This window comes from Puntigrus tetrazona, chromosome 13 (genome assembly GCF_018831695.1).
Source record: "Puntigrus tetrazona isolate hp1 chromosome 13, ASM1883169v1, whole genome shotgun sequence".
Taxonomy (NCBI): domain Eukaryota; kingdom Metazoa; phylum Chordata; class Actinopteri; order Cypriniformes; family Cyprinidae; genus Puntigrus; species Puntigrus tetrazona.
Window position 1 is genome coordinate 6,390,145 of NC_056711.1, and position 17,772 is coordinate 6,407,916.

Sequence of the window (17,772 nt, forward strand, 5' to 3'; positions counted from 1 at the left end):
AACTCTTCACGGAAACTTTAGAAATTGCCTTTTTATTTTTTGCACATACAACCCAATAGTACGGTACAACAGTAACACTGTGAATAGCAAAACTGGTTCATTTATAATGTAATACTTGATTAAAACTAAATTGCAGATCCCATCCGTATAATCGATCGCGTTTTTCTCTTACCTGCTCAGCCAGTTCTAGTTGACGTCCCAGTTTGGAGCTGATGTCTCTCACCTCTCTCTCAGACTCCTCTTTCTTCAGCTGGGCCTGGCTCAACAGAAAACGCAGCTCCGCACACACCTGACACAAGCATACATACAGCTTAAAGCAAAGTCCAAGGTAAGTTTCAATACTTTTGTCTGCCGTTCAGGAGAAAACTGTTAATTCACATACTACAAACTGATTCATTGAGGAGATGTTTGCTACGCCTTTCTATCTGCTCCATAAACTTCTACTAGCGCTGTTGCGGCATTAAGTCTATCAGCTTTGCTAATAATATAGTTTTACTGCCATCTAGTGATGAAACGTTCTCCATACAAAGATGACTGAAGCAATTACCCTACATATAAAGATCAATTTTGGCATCCAAATAATGCTGAACTGAAGTAACTTGCTTCGTTAATTCACATTACGAATAATATTGTGAAAGATTTATCGGTGCATGTCATTATTTAAGTGAAATTTTATCAAATGCTAATACACTTTGTAAGGTGAATTACTTACTTATTTTTAGGTCATTTTTAACTAAAGTGACCACTAGTACATTAGTTTAAGATTTCTTTTGTTAGGTCTATTGATTTAAGAAAACCTGGGCGACCAAATCTGAAACGAACACAAAATTCATCTATAAATATCAGGTTCATCACGTTTTTTGTTTGAGCATTAGAAAAAGGACTATCCAAATCCGCAAACTTTGACTGTTGCAGTGAAGGCTTTCACTGAGCTGTACCTTGCTACTTTCTGTTTCCTGCGCCGTGAACCTCTTATAAACTTCCTCCAGCTGGCCATTGAGTGAGTTCCGGTCTCTGTCTCCCCTCTCCAGCAGACCCTCCAATTCAGCCACTCTCTGAGAGAGACTGGTCACCTGACAGTGGAGAGCATTACAATTATATCAGCTGTACTAATGTTATTAATTAATATTAGCCCATTGAAATATTTTGTAAGTATGGCTTGAGTGTTCAAATTCTTATTTGGTACTACTGTATAGGACTCTTAAAATGAGGTCCAAGAAATAACTTGAATACACCTAGAGATGAACTGAAAGTGTTAATAATGTGAAAATTGTTCAAGAAAGAACTATGCATAGTAGCACTATGATATAAAACAAGAATCAGATGAAATAAGAAGTATTTCAGATTCTGCACTATTTTAAGGTCACTAATCAATTTTAGTAAATGAAATAAAGCAAAAAGTGCACAAGTTATTAAAAATTCAGTTAAGGAAATCTGTAATGTAATAATGTATTAAATTATAAAAAGAGAGCAGGCGTATTTTTAAGTCACTTTGGATGAAAGCATCTTCCAAATTATTAAATAAAGGTAAATGCGAAAACATAAGAATGTATAAGAGGAACTTAACTAGACATGAAACAAACCCTTTTTTAACACTTCAGGTTTTTTACTTTGGTTTAAAACTGAAATGTTTGTTCAATTCTGATTATTTAGTTTGTGCAGAATCTGGTCTGGCAAAATAAATAAAACAATATTATTCAATATTGTAGTTGTGTGCCATAATTAAAATGACACTAGAGGGCAGCATTTACTAGCAGCACATATACTTTTTATATGCACTTATACTGCAGCATAAACATTCAAATTTCGAACAAAGACAGTCATAATACAATATATGAGCCTACATGCAAATGACGAAAACATTTGTTATTATGGTGAGGAACTAACAGTGTGGGCAAGCTCTTCTTTCTCTTTCTTGCTCTCTAGACGCACTGCCTCCCTGGCCTGGGAGATCTTCTCCTGTTCAGATGCCAGCTCTCTCTCCAGCCTCTCCCTCTGTCTAGTCAGCTCATTGTGGAAGTGCTCACACTGCACCAACGCCTGCAGGTGCACAGGGACAGACCAGAGGTCAAGATCGATGAGCATACCCATATATGAGCATCTCATTTAGCATTTAATGTCATGCAAAACAGTAACATTCATATTCAAATCAGTGGTGTTGGCACACACTCTTGTCTTCTCCAGGTTTGCCTCTTCTGCCATCTCCACAGCCTGTTTGACCTGCTGATAGGCGGCCCACTCTCTCTGCTGGGCCTCAGTCTGACTGGCTCTCAGAGAGCAGAGCACGGTCATCAGCTCATCCCGCTCTCTAACAAAGACACAAACACACAAACACAAGCATCTCATCAGGTTACTGAAAGCAGGCATTGATCTGACACATAATCAGGACAGCAGCTGATTAGCTTCATGACCAGTCGAGACTCCTTTCAACCTTGCTGTGAGGAACAATAATTGACTGAATACACACAGAGATCAATTAAAGTGGTCAAAGGAGCCTATCAGTGTTAATTAACCCAGAGGTTTGGCTCCAAGGTAGTCACAACATCAATATCTCTCATGTGAAGTTATTTAGCATACATTTAAAACAATAATAATAATAAATCTGTCTTACAAAAAAGGGGAATTAACATAAATATTTATTACAAATGGGCAGTTAAGACATTTATAATGTTACAAAAAAAACAATAATAATAATAATAATAATATTATATTATCTATATATTAATAACAGAAATGTGTGTGTATATATATATATATATATATATATATATTTTTTTTTTTTTTTTCTCCAATTGTACTTCCAGTGAAAATGAAAACACTAAAAACACACACTTACTTAGTAAGTCTTTCAATGCTCTGTACATGAACATTAGAGTGCGTCTCTGCCAGGACTGCTTCATGCTGGGCACACTTCAGACACAGACCACCCACACGCTGACCACTGCCCGCCGCCACAGCCATTGCTTCTTTGTGCCTCAGCCGTTCTTTCATTTCCTCATATTCCTTCTGAATGCTCACCAACTCTTTCCTACATAGACACGTGCAGTACAAGGGCGTATTGTTACAATGTGCATATATGATGGCCGACTGATTCTACTGGTGGACGGAATAAGTGCAAATATTGCAGATGCACAATCAGTAACTGTTCTACAAGAGCACTATAAAAATCACAAAGGCCAACTCTGGCAATCTACATTTCCAGCAGTGGGCATTTATAATCACGGTCTTCTAACACCATACGCTAGATAAATGTATATTTTTAATGACATTTTGATGTCTTTTAGCAATGCAAATGAATAAAATGTGCAATTCAATCAGCGTACCTACTCAGGTTGTAAAAGTGCATTTTAGTGTAGTCAAATTTAGTAACATTAAAAAAAATGTTTTAGACCACTGATTGAAACCCACTTACTTCAGGGAGACCACTTGAGCCTCCAAGGTCTCAGTCTGTGCTTGATAGAGACACTTCAGCTGCTCCTTAGACAAAGAGATGGAAATTACAATTTTAGCGCACATTTTGTCCATTTATTGGTCACATTTTGAGCTACATGAATGTTTAACCACTATTACCATTTCTTTCTTCCATTTGTGGTCTTCAGCTTGATTAACAGAGTCGAGTCTTTGCTTTGAAGATTTTTCTGGTGTGCGCTCCATGTTTAACTAAAAAAGGTGAATAAAATGACTCATAAATTATGTCATTACAGTCATGTTCCCGTCTTTTCTCATTTCTATCAATCATAATAAAAAACAAAGGCTGTCTACAAATGTGTATTCTTTAAGAGTTTCTTCAACCGCCTTTGCTTTTAGCTCTTCGTGTAGTTTCTCATTCTCCACAATCACCACTCTCACTCTCTGTTTCATTCCAAGGAGTTCATCCTTTAGAGAGGAAACAACACAATCACTACAAAGACACAAACAATTACAACTACAGCCAAACTGCACCAAAATTCCCATCATACTAATCGTTTTTTGGGAAAACCCCCATTATCAATCATAGAATGCCTCAGACAAGAAATTAGTTGATTATATCTTGTGTTAATTAACAGGACTGACCTTGCAGAATTTGACTTCAGCCTCCAGGTGCTGAATGTACTCAGACTGATTGTGGATGATGGGAACCAAGTCGTGAACACCAGGCAAACTGCTATTGCCCTCATCTGTAGCTCTCTGGTAGACATCAAAATTATATTGTTTCAGTTAATAATACTGTGTAAACGTTTACATAAGAGCAATAAACCTAACTAAAATATAAATTCTAAATTAAAATGGAAAATACATTTTAAAATACATTTTTAAATTATATATCCATGTTCACAATCTATGATTTTTAGTATATATATACATATATATATATATATATACATATACATATATATATATATATACATATACATATATATATATATATATACATATACATATATATATATATATATATATACATATACATATATATATATATATATATATATACATATATATATATATATATATATATATATATATATATATATATATATATATATATATATACATATACATATATATATATATATATATATATATATATATATATATATATATATATATATATATACATATATATATATACATATATATATATATATACATATATATATATATATATATATATATATATATATATATATATATATATATATATATATATATATATACATATACATATATATATATATATACACATATACATATATATATATATATACATATATATATATATATATATATATATATATATATATATATATATATATATATATATATATATATATATATATATATATATATATATATATATATATATATACACATATACATATATATATATATATATATATACATATATATATATATATATATATATATATATATATATATATATATATATATATATATATATATATATATATATATATATATATATATATATATATATATATATATATATATATATATATATATATATATATATATATATATATATATATATATATATATATATATATATATATATATATATATATATATATATATATATATATATATATACATATATATATATATACATATATATATATATATATATATATATATATATATACATATATATATATATATATATATATATATATATATACATATATATATATACATATACATATACATATATACATATATATATATATATATATATATATATATATATATATATATATATATATATATATATATATATATAATTCATTAATTAAGTTATGTTTAAGTTATTATTACAATAAAAAAATAAGCTTTTCATCAAATTTCAACCTCTATTTTGGAAAGCCCTGATTTAATTGCAGTACCTTTCCAGTTAATTTTCTCTTAGAAGGAGAAGGGGATGCAACATTTGCATCTTTAGACTGCCTTTGAAGTAAGGAACGCAGCTGACTGACTGAAAAAAACAAAAACAAACACATAAATAAATAACACACATAAGGCTACTCATCCATATGATTTCTGCATGAACTGCATTTTAATACACAAGTTATCAGGATGCAAGTCAATCCTGCATTACAATGATTTGTCAGAATGACATGTTTCCTGCATGATCTGTACCTGCTTCACTCTGTTGAGCTGGTAAAGGAGGACTGAGCTTCTCCTGCTGTTGCTTTGGTTCTGAACACTCAGAGTCAGAGCTGTGGCTGGCCAGCATGCTGGAGAGGTGCTGGATACTGCGGTTGGCTCGCTCTGAAACATTGACATCACACAAATACTTTGATTGGAAGTACATAATATGAAAATGAGATACCCTGCCTTGAGTATTGAGTGGTTTGTCACATATTTACTGTAGTAACAAGTTTAAATGTTTACTAATTGCGTTGTTTTTAGTTTTTTTACAAAACAAACTAATCTTGTTTCAAGAGGAAGTATTCACAAAGGATAATACTCTGCCAGAGACTCACTTTACGTGTGAATAAAATTCGTAATACATCGGTTTTCTGTGATATTATATTAATTATTACAGTTGTGCAGACGACAGCAACACTGGGCTGAATCATCTTTTCGATGTTTAAAAACATCACCTCTCAACGTCTTCTGCAATGCTCCTAATTCTTCCTCCTCGTCAGAGTCCAAAGACGGTTTCATTATTGCTTTAAACACGTAACAAAACCAGAAAGGTTTGTAAATATACAGCACGGTTTCCCTGGCTCACTATTACTGAAACTGTTGTACTAACCCTTCAATGAACGACGTCCAAAAGACGTCAACGGTTGCATGGCAGAGGTGCACTTCCGTAAACCGCGCAAAGGCAACCGGAAATTGTAGTTTTTACAGTATCAAATTGGCTAGCGCAGGGTGAATGAAAAACTACAAGACGGGGACTTCCGAAATCTGTTGGACTGAACGTTTACTGTTTAGAAACGCTATAAACGCTCATTATTGTAAACATAACATTTTCGCTCAAATGTCATTCTGAAAAAAATATTAAAGAAATAATCTATCAAATATTTTATGCTTGTCATTTTAAACACAAGTCATGCACGAGGACACGCCCACCGGACTGTGTTGGAACTGTAAACGCTGTCCTACTTGCCTGATTCCAGGCTGCCGTATGTCGCCGCTATTTGTTAGGAATAACGATATTGCTGCTGAGCAACTGAGGCAAATAGGAGACGTGGGGATACACACTGGGCTGGGCTACGAAAACCGTTTAGCTGCTGCATTGAAGCCAAAGATAAAACTGACAGCGAAAAGAAGAGCAAGGGTGAGTGGACGTTCTTGTAAAGAATATTGTTTTATATTTAGTGCACGCAACGATAAGGCGTTCACAATAACGCTCGCTTAGTAATGCAATCGATCGCGTTAAACGTATTTTCCCGTAAAGCTGCGGTGTAAAGAATTCACGCTTTTGCTACGATCTGATCTGATCTGATCGTGTGGTCAGAATACCGTAAATGTAACAGCAGGACACAGCTAGCCAGTTCGATCATACTGAATGAATAAACACTAGCTCGAACACCGCCTGTATTCAGGTGTGATTTTTGTATTAACGTTGCGCGTCCGGACGCTAGCGTTCAGTGATATTCTCATCTAATCTTGATTTATGTATGGGATGTAATAGCGAGCTTGACTATATGCATAAAGAGCACCGGTCACCGGTTTTGCCCGAACGCATGGCATCTTGCTTAGTATCGTAAAATCTGCTCTCGATCGCAGCGAATCAGTAAAAACAGCACTATTTCAGTGCATTAAGTCGCATATGTAGGAGATGTGCACGATTCGCCGGGCTCTGGTGCACACTGTGAAGGGCACTGCGCAGAATCCTTTGTTTTGACAAAGGCTCTTGTTTTGTTCTGCTACATCTGGCCTACGTGTATTTTGATTGCAGTATCAATTTCACTTTTCAACGCTGAAACGCTGTTTTTAAGTGTTTGCCATCTCTAGTTTTAGAGAGAGAAAAAAAACAGTATAACGTCAAAATCGTCCTGTGTCACAGGGTTTGTTACTAAATGCATTATTAGTTGAAAAGGGGGTGGGGGTGTCTTTATTATCTATTACTTCTTCAGAGTTTATTTTAAGCACATTATTACAATATAAACATAAAACCGCATAAGTGACTGTGTCTCCAAACATTGTGAGTTGAGCTGCCTACCTAGACAGTATTTTTGGGTAGCGTGTTGACATTTTTAGTGTCTATAAATGTGAGCATATCAGTTATCTGAGAGACGGCTGAATTATAGGCCGCTTTCTTTACAGTCCCCACCTCCTTTTGCAGGACTGAAGTTGAATGGTTTCAGCTAGACTCTGCTTTTATTTATAGTAATATTAATAATTAAATACATTAAAATAAAGTTATTATTATTATTATTATTTTTAATAATAATCATTTATCTACCCATATTTATGTTTTCAATATTAAATAATTTAGTGACAAAAAGTGACGCAAAACAAGTAATAGACGGGGTGTGTGTATTTTTCAGTTTTTATTGGGTGTAACTGTTTTTGTTTCGCACATTTCCTCTAGTGGATTTCCATTGACTAATCTGTATTTTTCTTCCAGTATTTTAATCTAGGTAACGAACCAGCTGTTTGTTTATACCTTTTGTGGCAAGAATCTTTTTTTAATGCACATTTTTGGTTTCCAAAAGGCAGAATTATCGTTGTAGTGCAGCGTAACAGACAGTACGGCAGGTCTTGGTTTGGTTGTTTGTAAACAGCTTTTTCAATCTCTCTTCTCACGAAAAACAAAGAAAACACAGATGATTGAATGGAATGAATTTATAAATGTTCTTTTGCGGCTCGTGAGACATCATATGTCTGGTCCCGAGGAGTTTAAATCTTCTGAAAGAGAAAATGCAAAAACTGTCTTAGACCCAGACCAAAACATATCCTACACTGAGTCTGGGGCTTTCATAAGAAAATCTCTCTTTTGTGAACCCTGGGCCCCAAATCATTAATTATTCATAAGTTAGCATCACTTCCTTCGTTGGGTCATGTTGACTGACCAATCGAGTGAGCTTCCTGTTGTTGAACGGAAGTAGCAAGCGAATGTGGATTCACAAAGGAGCCACAAAGAATCACACGCTCACAGTCCATTATTTTCAAAAACAGTATGAGAAATTCTATATATGCAAGAATTTGCCAGTGTATGCCCTACGGAAAGATGCGTGTGTATTTTTAAAGTTTAACAATAATACTTTTTTTTTTTTCTTGGCTCTTGTCAGTGATGTATTACAAATGTGTTTAAATGGCTGTCTGTGATTGATGATCAGACTATTGGGTCATTTCAGGCCAGTCTGAATTCTGTATGCCCTCTGGCTAGCCTAATCCTGCTCTTTAGTTCTGACCTATATTTGTGGTCCATTATTTGTCCCCCATTTATATCTGGTCTGCTGATTGTAACTGGCAATTGAAGTGCATGCAATAGACGCCTAAAGGTGTATAATGGCACACCGTTCTATTCATTCGTGTTCATAACATCACAATATTATAAAGATTTTGTTTTTAATGTATCCCAAAACATTTAATAGTTTCCATGACAATTAAGCACAACTGTTTTCAGCATTGACAAGAAAGGTTTCTTGAGCGTCAGCATAGTAGCATAATCTTTTCTAAAGCATTATCTGAAACTGCAGACTGGAGTTATGATGTTATGAGTTATGAAATTCAGCTTTGCCATCACAATAAATATATATATATATATATATATATATATATATATATATATATATATATATATATATATATATATATATATATATATATATATATATATATATATATAAAATTAGTTAAATTAAAAAAATTTTTATTTATTATTTAAGGAATACTTACTGACCTCAAAGTTTGCAGTGGTACAGTTTAATTCATATGATAAATAGCTGATTTTTGTTCTGAATCATCCTTTTATTTTGAAAATGCTGACCGTCATGGTGAACACGTAGTAGAAATTCCCTTTGGTCAGAAACATTTACCGGTTGTCTATTTGCATAAGTAGGTCTATTGAGTCAAGTATGTCATTATGCATGTTTATTACCACCCAACGGGCACATTTTGTTGTCTGATAAGGTCTAGTCACCAGTGTATTAGATTTGGATTAATGATGGATCTTTCTTCCTGCTGCCACATGCTGATGATGTAAATGAGATGTCTGCTTCTCATGGCCATATGGTACTTTTACAGCATCCCCAAATTTGCTCTCTTAGCGTGTTTTACTGCATTGGCCTTCTTCTATGTGCAGAGATAAGGCCGTAGATATGAATTAAGATGAACCCGTTTACATTTATTACATTACATTTCTAAACATTCGAAGACAAGACACTATATCTATTCCTCTTCAGTGCAAACATTAACTTGGAATATCTGAATGAAAGTCCAGCCATTGTTCATTCACGTCAATCCCACTCACTGCACTGAGATGGTCTGTGGATCGATTTCTCTCCCGGCATTAGCATATAAATATGCTCTATACTTTCTGGTGACTAGTCAGAGTGTAGTCCGATGCCTTTTCAGGTTTGAGACAGAAGGCTCAGAAGCCCTCAGGCTTGTTGTTACAGCATCTGTTTCTGGAAATAAGAATCAATTTTTTTGATAATGCAAACAAAGTGCTGTGTTAGAGGAACAGAATGATGGAGATTTAATTTCTGAGTCTGGTTTCTACCAATGAGTTAGATAAAAGCAATGAACTGAGACTAATTATTTAACAGTTTGTGATGCCTCAGTGATTTTACCTCTCTCAGGAGATAATGTTGATAGCAGTGAGGACATTGACTTTATCACACCAACCAGTCTTCATTGGCCTCACAACATCATTTTACCTTCAAGGACCTTCACTTGGCATTCACAGATGTTCAGTTTTTAATTTAGTGTTTGTGCCAAAAATGTTTTGTTCAGCACTATGCTGATCTGCTGAAAGTACAGAATTGGGGAGCAAAGCGCAGAGCAGTAAGCAAGAACATCCGAACAGTAGCGAAGCCAGAAGCCTGTAAAAGGGATGGTTCACACCAAAATCAAAATTGGTCTTATGATTTACTCCAAATTTGTATTATTTTCACATAAGATGAAAAATGTTAATACGCTCTTTATCCACGTACCATATTTCCCATAAAAATTAGTAAAATAATGTAAAATACCAATTAACATTTATAAACCTACTTGACATGAACACGTGTTTAGTTCCCCTCACTTCACAAGTTCAGAATGTTTTTTATGCTTGCTACACATGAACACAAGTATTTAAAATGAAACTGTAACTATAAACCTGGGCCTATGTATGATCCCTCTCTAATTCAGGCCAAATACAAATGAGCGTTTTGCATGCTTTATGTTAATTGCATTATCACTCTTAGATAACAAGGTTCAAAACTTATCACTAGGGTGATACTTTTACAAAAATACATTTAAGCCATATTTACCTCTAACAATTGCATATTAGTACCTTAAATCTACATATTAAAACCTATTTTATGCATATTAATACCTAAATAGTGCATATTAGGTTTTTTTTTTTTAAGGGTATCAGTGAAAGCTTTTCTTCAGTACTTTTTTTAAAGTGTGAGTTAATTTGTAATATCACAGAAGCATGTTTCAGGTACATGACTTTCATATTTGAAAAATATGGTAATAGGCTCTGAAAATTACTTACATTTTGCATTTATTTACATGAGTTTGACATGAAACCTCCCACAACAGAGCTGTATTTACCGTTATTAAACATAGCCCATGCGAATGCAAGTGGAAATTATTAGCTAATAAAGTCTTTAATTTCAGAATTCATACATGTATAAAATTACATGAAGGTCGATAAATAGCCCAATTTTCATTTTGAAATTGACCTTTTTACTAGACTGCAGCAGAGATGGATCGGGGTAGTACTCGTGGGTCATGATATGAGGTCATGTGGATTAGGGAGGACCCTTAAAGGGTTGTTTCATCATCTGGCTGGAGATCTCATCAGATGGGTGTAGACTTCATGCAGAAAGACAAGCAAGAGCTTTAAACACGAGAAACGCAACTTTGAAATGAAAAGTTTTCACTATTATTCATAGTACAGAAAAACATAATTTTAGTTGTTCCATTTGTTTCTGTTGCAACAAAGCATTAAAATTCGAAGCTTATTAAAAATGGGGTTTTCCAAGTTTACTGCTTATCTGTTCCAGAGTGAATCAGTTCCTTATTCCTCGCGGAGATGAACAAGATGACAGAGATTCAGAAATGAGTTGGGGGAAGCAGGAAGAAGCGTTAGCCACACTTCCTGTTCCTTGCAAAAACGCTCAGCCAACCCAAAACAATCCATCTCTTCAGACACTGAGGCAGGAGGATGCACTCTCAGCCAGCATAGTGAAATCAGCCTTTCACCCGCTAAAAACACCATATGTCGCTCTGTTTGGAAGAAAAGGGGGAGCTTTGGGGGCAGCAACACTGCTTTAGTAGAAAGTGATGTGTCTATTTGTGATATCTTAAGCATGCCTTGTGCCTCTAAGAAGGTGAAACTCACAGCAAAAGGGAAGTCGGAAGATTTGCCGGCTCGCTTTAAGCTTTAAATAATGTTTTAAATTATTTAATTTCTCAAAATTGTCTCGGTGGCCATACAGGGATTGTGTGAAGACTGAGGTCTGTCAGATATTCATGTGATCATTAGAAGGTACTCACGACTAACATTCTCCAGCTTCCAAAGCTCTTTCATGTCTTATTAAAAGAGAGGTTTATATCGCACCACATCAGGGCGCCTCTGCCACGTTATGCTTATTCCTGAATTCCGTGGGTAGTTGACGGGTATAAAGGTTTTCCTGTGGTTGCTTGACTAAAGCCTGTGTTCCAGAAAAGAGAAAACCCAGCTGCTAGTATTCAGCTATGCAAGCTGCTCCCAAGATATAATCTATCTAGGTTGGGAAGGACTTCTCTGAACTTATCCCTGTCAGATACATTGTACATTAACTTTCTTAAAGTATGTCGTACTAACTCTATAGGTTGTTTTCAATATGTGTGTATGTGTGTGTGCGTGTGTGTCAGAATATTTTATAAATGAATTTTATACAACTTGGTTTCTGAATCTACTTTACATCCATAAGTGGGCCTTTAGAATTTGTAAGAGGTCGGCTATATTGCATTTCAATGAGTGGATATTGTGTTCCAGCTCTTTAAGCAGCATAATCATAGTGCACTCTCAGCAAATATGGGGGCCATATATCAAAATGGCACCCATTATTGGTCAAGATGTTGCCATAGCGATGTGCTAATAAAAAGGGCTTTCACAATATCCAATGTGTAGTTGCCCTAGCTGCTTGAGAGTGCTAGTCATGAGGGTCTTCCAGGGGAAAGGAAGAAGGAGAGTCATGCTGTCAATAATTACAGTTATATAGAGACTTGTTATAGATGTCTTTTTTATTGTTGTTTGTTTATCTGTATCCGTTTGAGGTATTGCTATAAATAATTTACAGACTACATAACCTACAACCATAATTTTTTAAATCATATACCACTGAAATAGCATGTTTTTGGACATATACCGTGTTGTGCCTTGGAGTAAAAAAAAAATAAGAGGTTGAGAGTTGCACTGGGTCACCTAGAAGAGGCATTTGGGTTTGTATGTCAGGAGGATACATTAAATTCCTCTTCCCAGACCATTTGCAGCTGTAGCTCAGAGCAGCTGAATCTGACCTCCTTTTCACAAAAAGGGAAAAAAAAATCCCACAGCCCAGTCGGGTGTGCAGCCAAGTTGCCTACATCACTTCCTGCCGCATCTGGCAATGATCATGGGCGGCGAGGGAGGAGGGAAGTGTCCCAGGCCTCTGTTGTCAGTATGCAGCAGATTTCAGCGCAGTCTAACGGATCTCCCTCTCTGTCTCTCTCCACCCACATTCCACTGTCGGTTCAAATTCAAACATCTTAGTGGGACGGACAGAATCGCCTTAAAAAAGTCCAATATTCGTGCATTTATTAGTTTTAATCAAACATACTTTTTGTAAAAGTAGAGTGAGAAATGGAATGTCACAGATTTTTTTCTGTCAAATGTTTTTCATAAAACTTTCTGTGTCTCTATCTGTCCATCAGGATGACGTAGGGACTGAGGCTGGAGGAGAGTGCAGAGATGAGCCTCACGTCCTGGTTCCTCGTGAGTAGCGGGGGCACGCGGCACCGCCTGCCCCGGGAGATGATATTTGTGGGCCGTGATGACTGCGAGCTTATGCTACAGGTCAGGAAGAGTCTCTCTCAGTTTTAAAACTACAAATCTTCTTTGGTTGATTTGACATAAAGTGGAAAATACAAGTAGAAAATTTTGAAGTGATGCCATGAATAACTATAATTTCTATAACGCTACTCTGATGCTTTAATGAAAATGTTATTGAATGAAAATGTCTCTGTTTAGGCGATGTGAGTATTTTTGTACTATCAGCATAACCCAGTGAAATGGCAAAAGAATTAATGTTTTCAAACGTAAAGAAATATTTATCGTTATTTCTGCAAAAATATTAAGCAGCACAACTCTTTTCAACACTTATAATAATAAGAAATGTTTCTTGATCGCTAGCATATTAGAATGATTTCTGAAGGACCATGTGTGTGGAGTAATGATGCTGTACATTCAGCCTAGCATTAAATGAATACATTACATTATTAAATTGTAAACATATTTCCGATTTTACTGAATTTTTGGCTAATGCATAAAATACTTTTTTAAAAATCTTAATAAAATGCATCAACTCCAAACTGAATGCTAGTGTATTTCACAAGTTTTCTGTAATGATGATAGGAAGGATGGAGAAAGATTAATCCATGCCCATGAGGAAAGTTTAGTTCCAGTGGCACGACTGTTACTATCTACCACAGCATCAGTACACACGTGTTAGTCATGCAACTTTATTAATAGAAAGTGGGGCGAACAGCTCATGGGGTACTTTTAGATGTACTACAGTGATGTACTACGAACATTACAGAGAGAGAGAGTGCCAGTCACGTCATTAGAGAGCTGAGTAACTCAGTCCAACCCCAAAACAAAGTTGACATATCACAACACAAACGCAGATGTAATATCAGCCGCTTGAGGGAAAGCTGTGTACTGGGCATCTCATACAATCATAAGTAACCGCACAAAACAGCCTAGCATCCACATAACAACTTCACACAACACCTAACAACTACGTAGTGAGTTTAAGTTGAAATGGCCTTCTTGTATATGAGGAAACATTTAGTTTGGAAATCTTTAATGGAAATAAATTCTTTGCATCTCAAAGCAATTACAAAAAACCTATTTTCACATCCAATTAAATGATACGTAATGAATACAATGCTAATAGAGCCTTTTAAATGGTGGAGATGTAGGGAAAAAACTATCTCTGGGGTTTCTAGTGTTCAAATACTAGTCTCTGGTAGACATAAACATAGGCTTTGTTTAGTTAGGAAACCCCCATTTCCCTCTTTGACCCTTTCATGTGGGGGTCAGGCATAAATCAAACTCAGGCTGGTCATGTGATTGTGTTACAATACGTTTAGTGGTCACATGGTTTGTCTCAAAATAGATTGGTAATGTATTAGATTCCTTATCACCGAACTGAGGATGAGTTCACTTTTAAAATAGATACACTTTGTGCACGTACACTTATCTTAGGTGCTTTAACATCAGCACATGCACGTTTTATCCTCTAAATTTTTACATTTGAATTAATTCGCTCATTTCAGTGTTTATTTTTATGAGCAAATTGTAATTGCAAAGCCTGCAAACAAAGACTTTTGGAGGTTGGTCTTTCCTCTGCCATCATCACATTATTTAAATGAAGATAAAGTGCCTGAAAATTTATTTTAACATTTAGCATTAAATATTTGCCATCGTTCATTGAATTGTCATGTTCACAAACCAGCAATTTCAGTAGAAATTTGCACGAAGGCGAAAAATCTTCCCAAACAGATATCGCAGCATTCAGATTTGCTGATAGTTACTCCTGTGTGAGCTGTGCTTCATACATCACTATGTTTTTTTTTGACAGCAGACAAATAGACTTTTTTTGTTCACAAAATGCCAGAAGTGTGTCTTCAACTCGAGCTCGCAGCCGATCTTCAAAACTTGTGTGAGAGATTGTTTCTCACCAGATGTTAGTCAGTTTTGGTATGTTGCACTTGTAAGATACGTCACCTTCAAATTCTGCCGCGAGGTCGAATACTTCTGTGACTGCATATAAACTAGCCAAAAATAACAAATCCACGAAGTGACAGTTCTCAGCGAAAACTGGTTTATCTCTGGTTCATAACTCTTGCTTTTCTGCAATCTGTTTGTGATTGCAGTCTCGCAGTGTAGACAAGCAGCACGCTGTCATCAACTATGAGTCCAGCAGCGACGAGCACAAGGTGAAGGATCTGGGAAGCCTGAACGGGGTGAGTAAGAGGGAACATAATGGAGCAGTACGTTTCTGATGAATGAGTGCCACTGATTTTAAAGCAACAAATTTGATCATTTCAGCTGTGCTTTCAGCATGTCACGTTACAGTCTTTCATGTTACATAATAAAATAATTTCAGTTTAAATCATTCATATCCATATACGTACTGAGTCAGTGTGTAATATGCAAGATAATGTACAGTCAGCCAGTCATCACTGTAAAAAGATAAAGGCTAGGTTCTTTAAAATTAGACTTGTCATTTCCATTTTTATGTATGTTCAGATTCAGACTTATCTTGACGCAAATTTGTGTGCCCCTTACTTAAATGCAAACTTTCCTTCGTACTTGGCTCTTTTACTATGTTTGAAATATAAACCTTAGTAAATATATTGAGGCGCAGTGTGCTTTTCCTGAGTCCGTGCTCTGTTTGTGTTATGTCCTTTTGTTTGTGGTCAGTAAAAAATCTATGACTAAATGAGCACTCATGGGACCGCTCACAAAAATTACAACCTCTTCCCGTTGAGTCATGCTTAAGAATTCCTCTTCCTGTCCTGCTTTGGCAGGAAAGTACTATTATAGCGTGCGCAGCATATTATCCGCCTTTTTTTTTTTTTTTTTTTTTACACTTTTCATGTTGACCAGGAATCAGTTTTCAACAAAACTCCACACAACAAGTCCAGACATTGTATGAAACTACCGTATTCTTCAAGTTAAAGTTGGCACATGTTGAAAACCTAACTGAATAAAGGGAAATAACTTGTAGTCAGCCACTGAGGAGCCCTCCCAGCTTTCACCCCACATTCCAGCTAAATATCTTAAAGGTCACTGGATGTTGCAGGAAGGACAGAGGAGGAGATTGATTCAGCTTTTCAAGGGAAATTTTAAACTTGAATGCTTTAGAAAGTGCTTTGTCAGTTTGATTTGCTCCCCTCCTTTGTTGGGCTTTGCAGGAAGCGGTTGATATTTGAGACGGAGCAGACCTTAAAGCACATTATTATCACCCTGAATGTTTTCAGACTTTGTGAGGTGGCTCTCACTGTAGTAGGGATCTGTAAACCATTTGGGCACCGAACTTTTGAAGTTGAACTAATTACATACGCAGATGTCTTGCTGCCTTAACGAATGACAGGTTAATGGAGTGTAGTATGTTTATGGTACTCCTCAGGTATAGCTGCAATCTGAGATTTTCAGATCGAGTAGTTTTTAAGAATAAACCATTAGCATCTTTCTGTTATTCAGTTGAAATTTAATGATTATTAAGTAGATTTTTTTTGCAAAGCCCAGATTGAAGGCATATTGACTACTTTCAGGAAGGAAAACCTTTTTTTGTGTGTGTGAGCTTGTGTGTGTGTGTGTGTGTGTGTGTGTGTGTGTGCGTGTGTGTTGAAAATGTTGTCACTCCTATGTAGTTCCAAACCTGTCTTCGAAACACAATTTAAGAAGTTTTGAATGAAAACCATTGACTGCCAAGTACTAAACAATGTCAAGGTCCAGAAAAGTATGAAAGACATCGTCAAAATAGTCCATCTGGTTCAACCATAACACAGATACGTTTTCTACATATATTTATGCTTTGTTTTAAACGAAAACAGGTGACACGGCTGACACAGTACAGCATATGTAGTTTGCTTTAACTTCATTGTCAGTGATCTTAACTTTTTGTTTTAACATTTTATGAACATTTGGACCATTATGAGTCTAAAAATGTAAATTAATTTTTAATTTTTTTTATTTTCAGACATTTGTGAATGATGTCAGAATCCAGGAACAGATGTACATCACTTTAAAGATCGATGACAAACTGCGTTTTGGATATGATATCCTTCAGTGTACTTGTCTTCAGATTTAGTGTTATTTTAGTATTTCAAAATCCTTAT

General features: G+C 35.3%; 2 protein-coding genes across 13 annotated transcripts in view; one reads left to right on the forward strand and one right to left on the reverse strand.

Moving 5' to 3' along the window:
• The window catches only part of sdccag8 (SHH signaling and ciliogenesis regulator sdccag8), a 38,105-nt gene extending 31,823 nt beyond the window's left edge, over positions 1–6,282 (reverse strand). For 3 of the 4 annotated variants that reach the window (XM_043256078.1, XM_043256077.1, XM_043256080.1), the window contains exons 1-12: positions 6,105–6,282; positions 5,638–5,769; positions 5,385–5,473; positions 4,054–4,167; positions 3,763–3,876; positions 3,571–3,660; positions 3,413–3,477; positions 2,837–3,028; positions 2,170–2,308; positions 1,888–2,040; positions 939–1,073; positions 173–289 (exon numbers count right to left, since the gene is read on the reverse strand). In XM_043256078.1, coding sequence (XP_043112013.1) covers positions 173–289; positions 939–1,073; positions 1,888–2,040; positions 2,170–2,308; positions 2,837–3,028; positions 3,413–3,477; positions 3,571–3,660; positions 3,763–3,876; positions 4,054–4,167; positions 5,385–5,473; positions 5,638–5,769; positions 6,105–6,168 — 1,404 coding nt within the window. In that variant the 5' untranslated portion in view covers positions 6,169–6,282. The remainder of the gene's footprint in view (positions 1–172; positions 290–938; positions 1,074–1,887; positions 2,041–2,169; positions 2,309–2,836; positions 3,029–3,412; positions 3,478–3,570; positions 3,661–3,762; positions 3,877–4,053; positions 4,168–5,384; positions 5,474–5,637; positions 5,770–6,104) is intronic. The other variant, XM_043256079.1, reaches the window with a different exon arrangement.
• Positions 6,283–6,597: 315 nt separating this feature from the next.
• cep170aa (centrosomal protein 170Aa) overlaps positions 6,598–17,772 on the forward strand; it is a 32,646-nt gene continuing 21,471 nt past the window's right edge. For all 9 annotated transcript variants that reach the window (XM_043255429.1, XM_043255430.1, XM_043255431.1 and 6 more), the window contains exons 1-4: positions 6,598–6,787; positions 13,576–13,717; positions 15,802–15,891; positions 17,634–17,712. In XM_043255429.1, the coding sequence (XP_043111364.1) occupies positions 13,613–13,717; positions 15,802–15,891; positions 17,634–17,712 (274 nt within the window). In that variant the 5' untranslated portion in view covers positions 6,598–6,787; positions 13,576–13,612. The remainder of the gene's footprint in view (positions 6,788–13,575; positions 13,718–15,801; positions 15,892–17,633; positions 17,713–17,772) is intronic.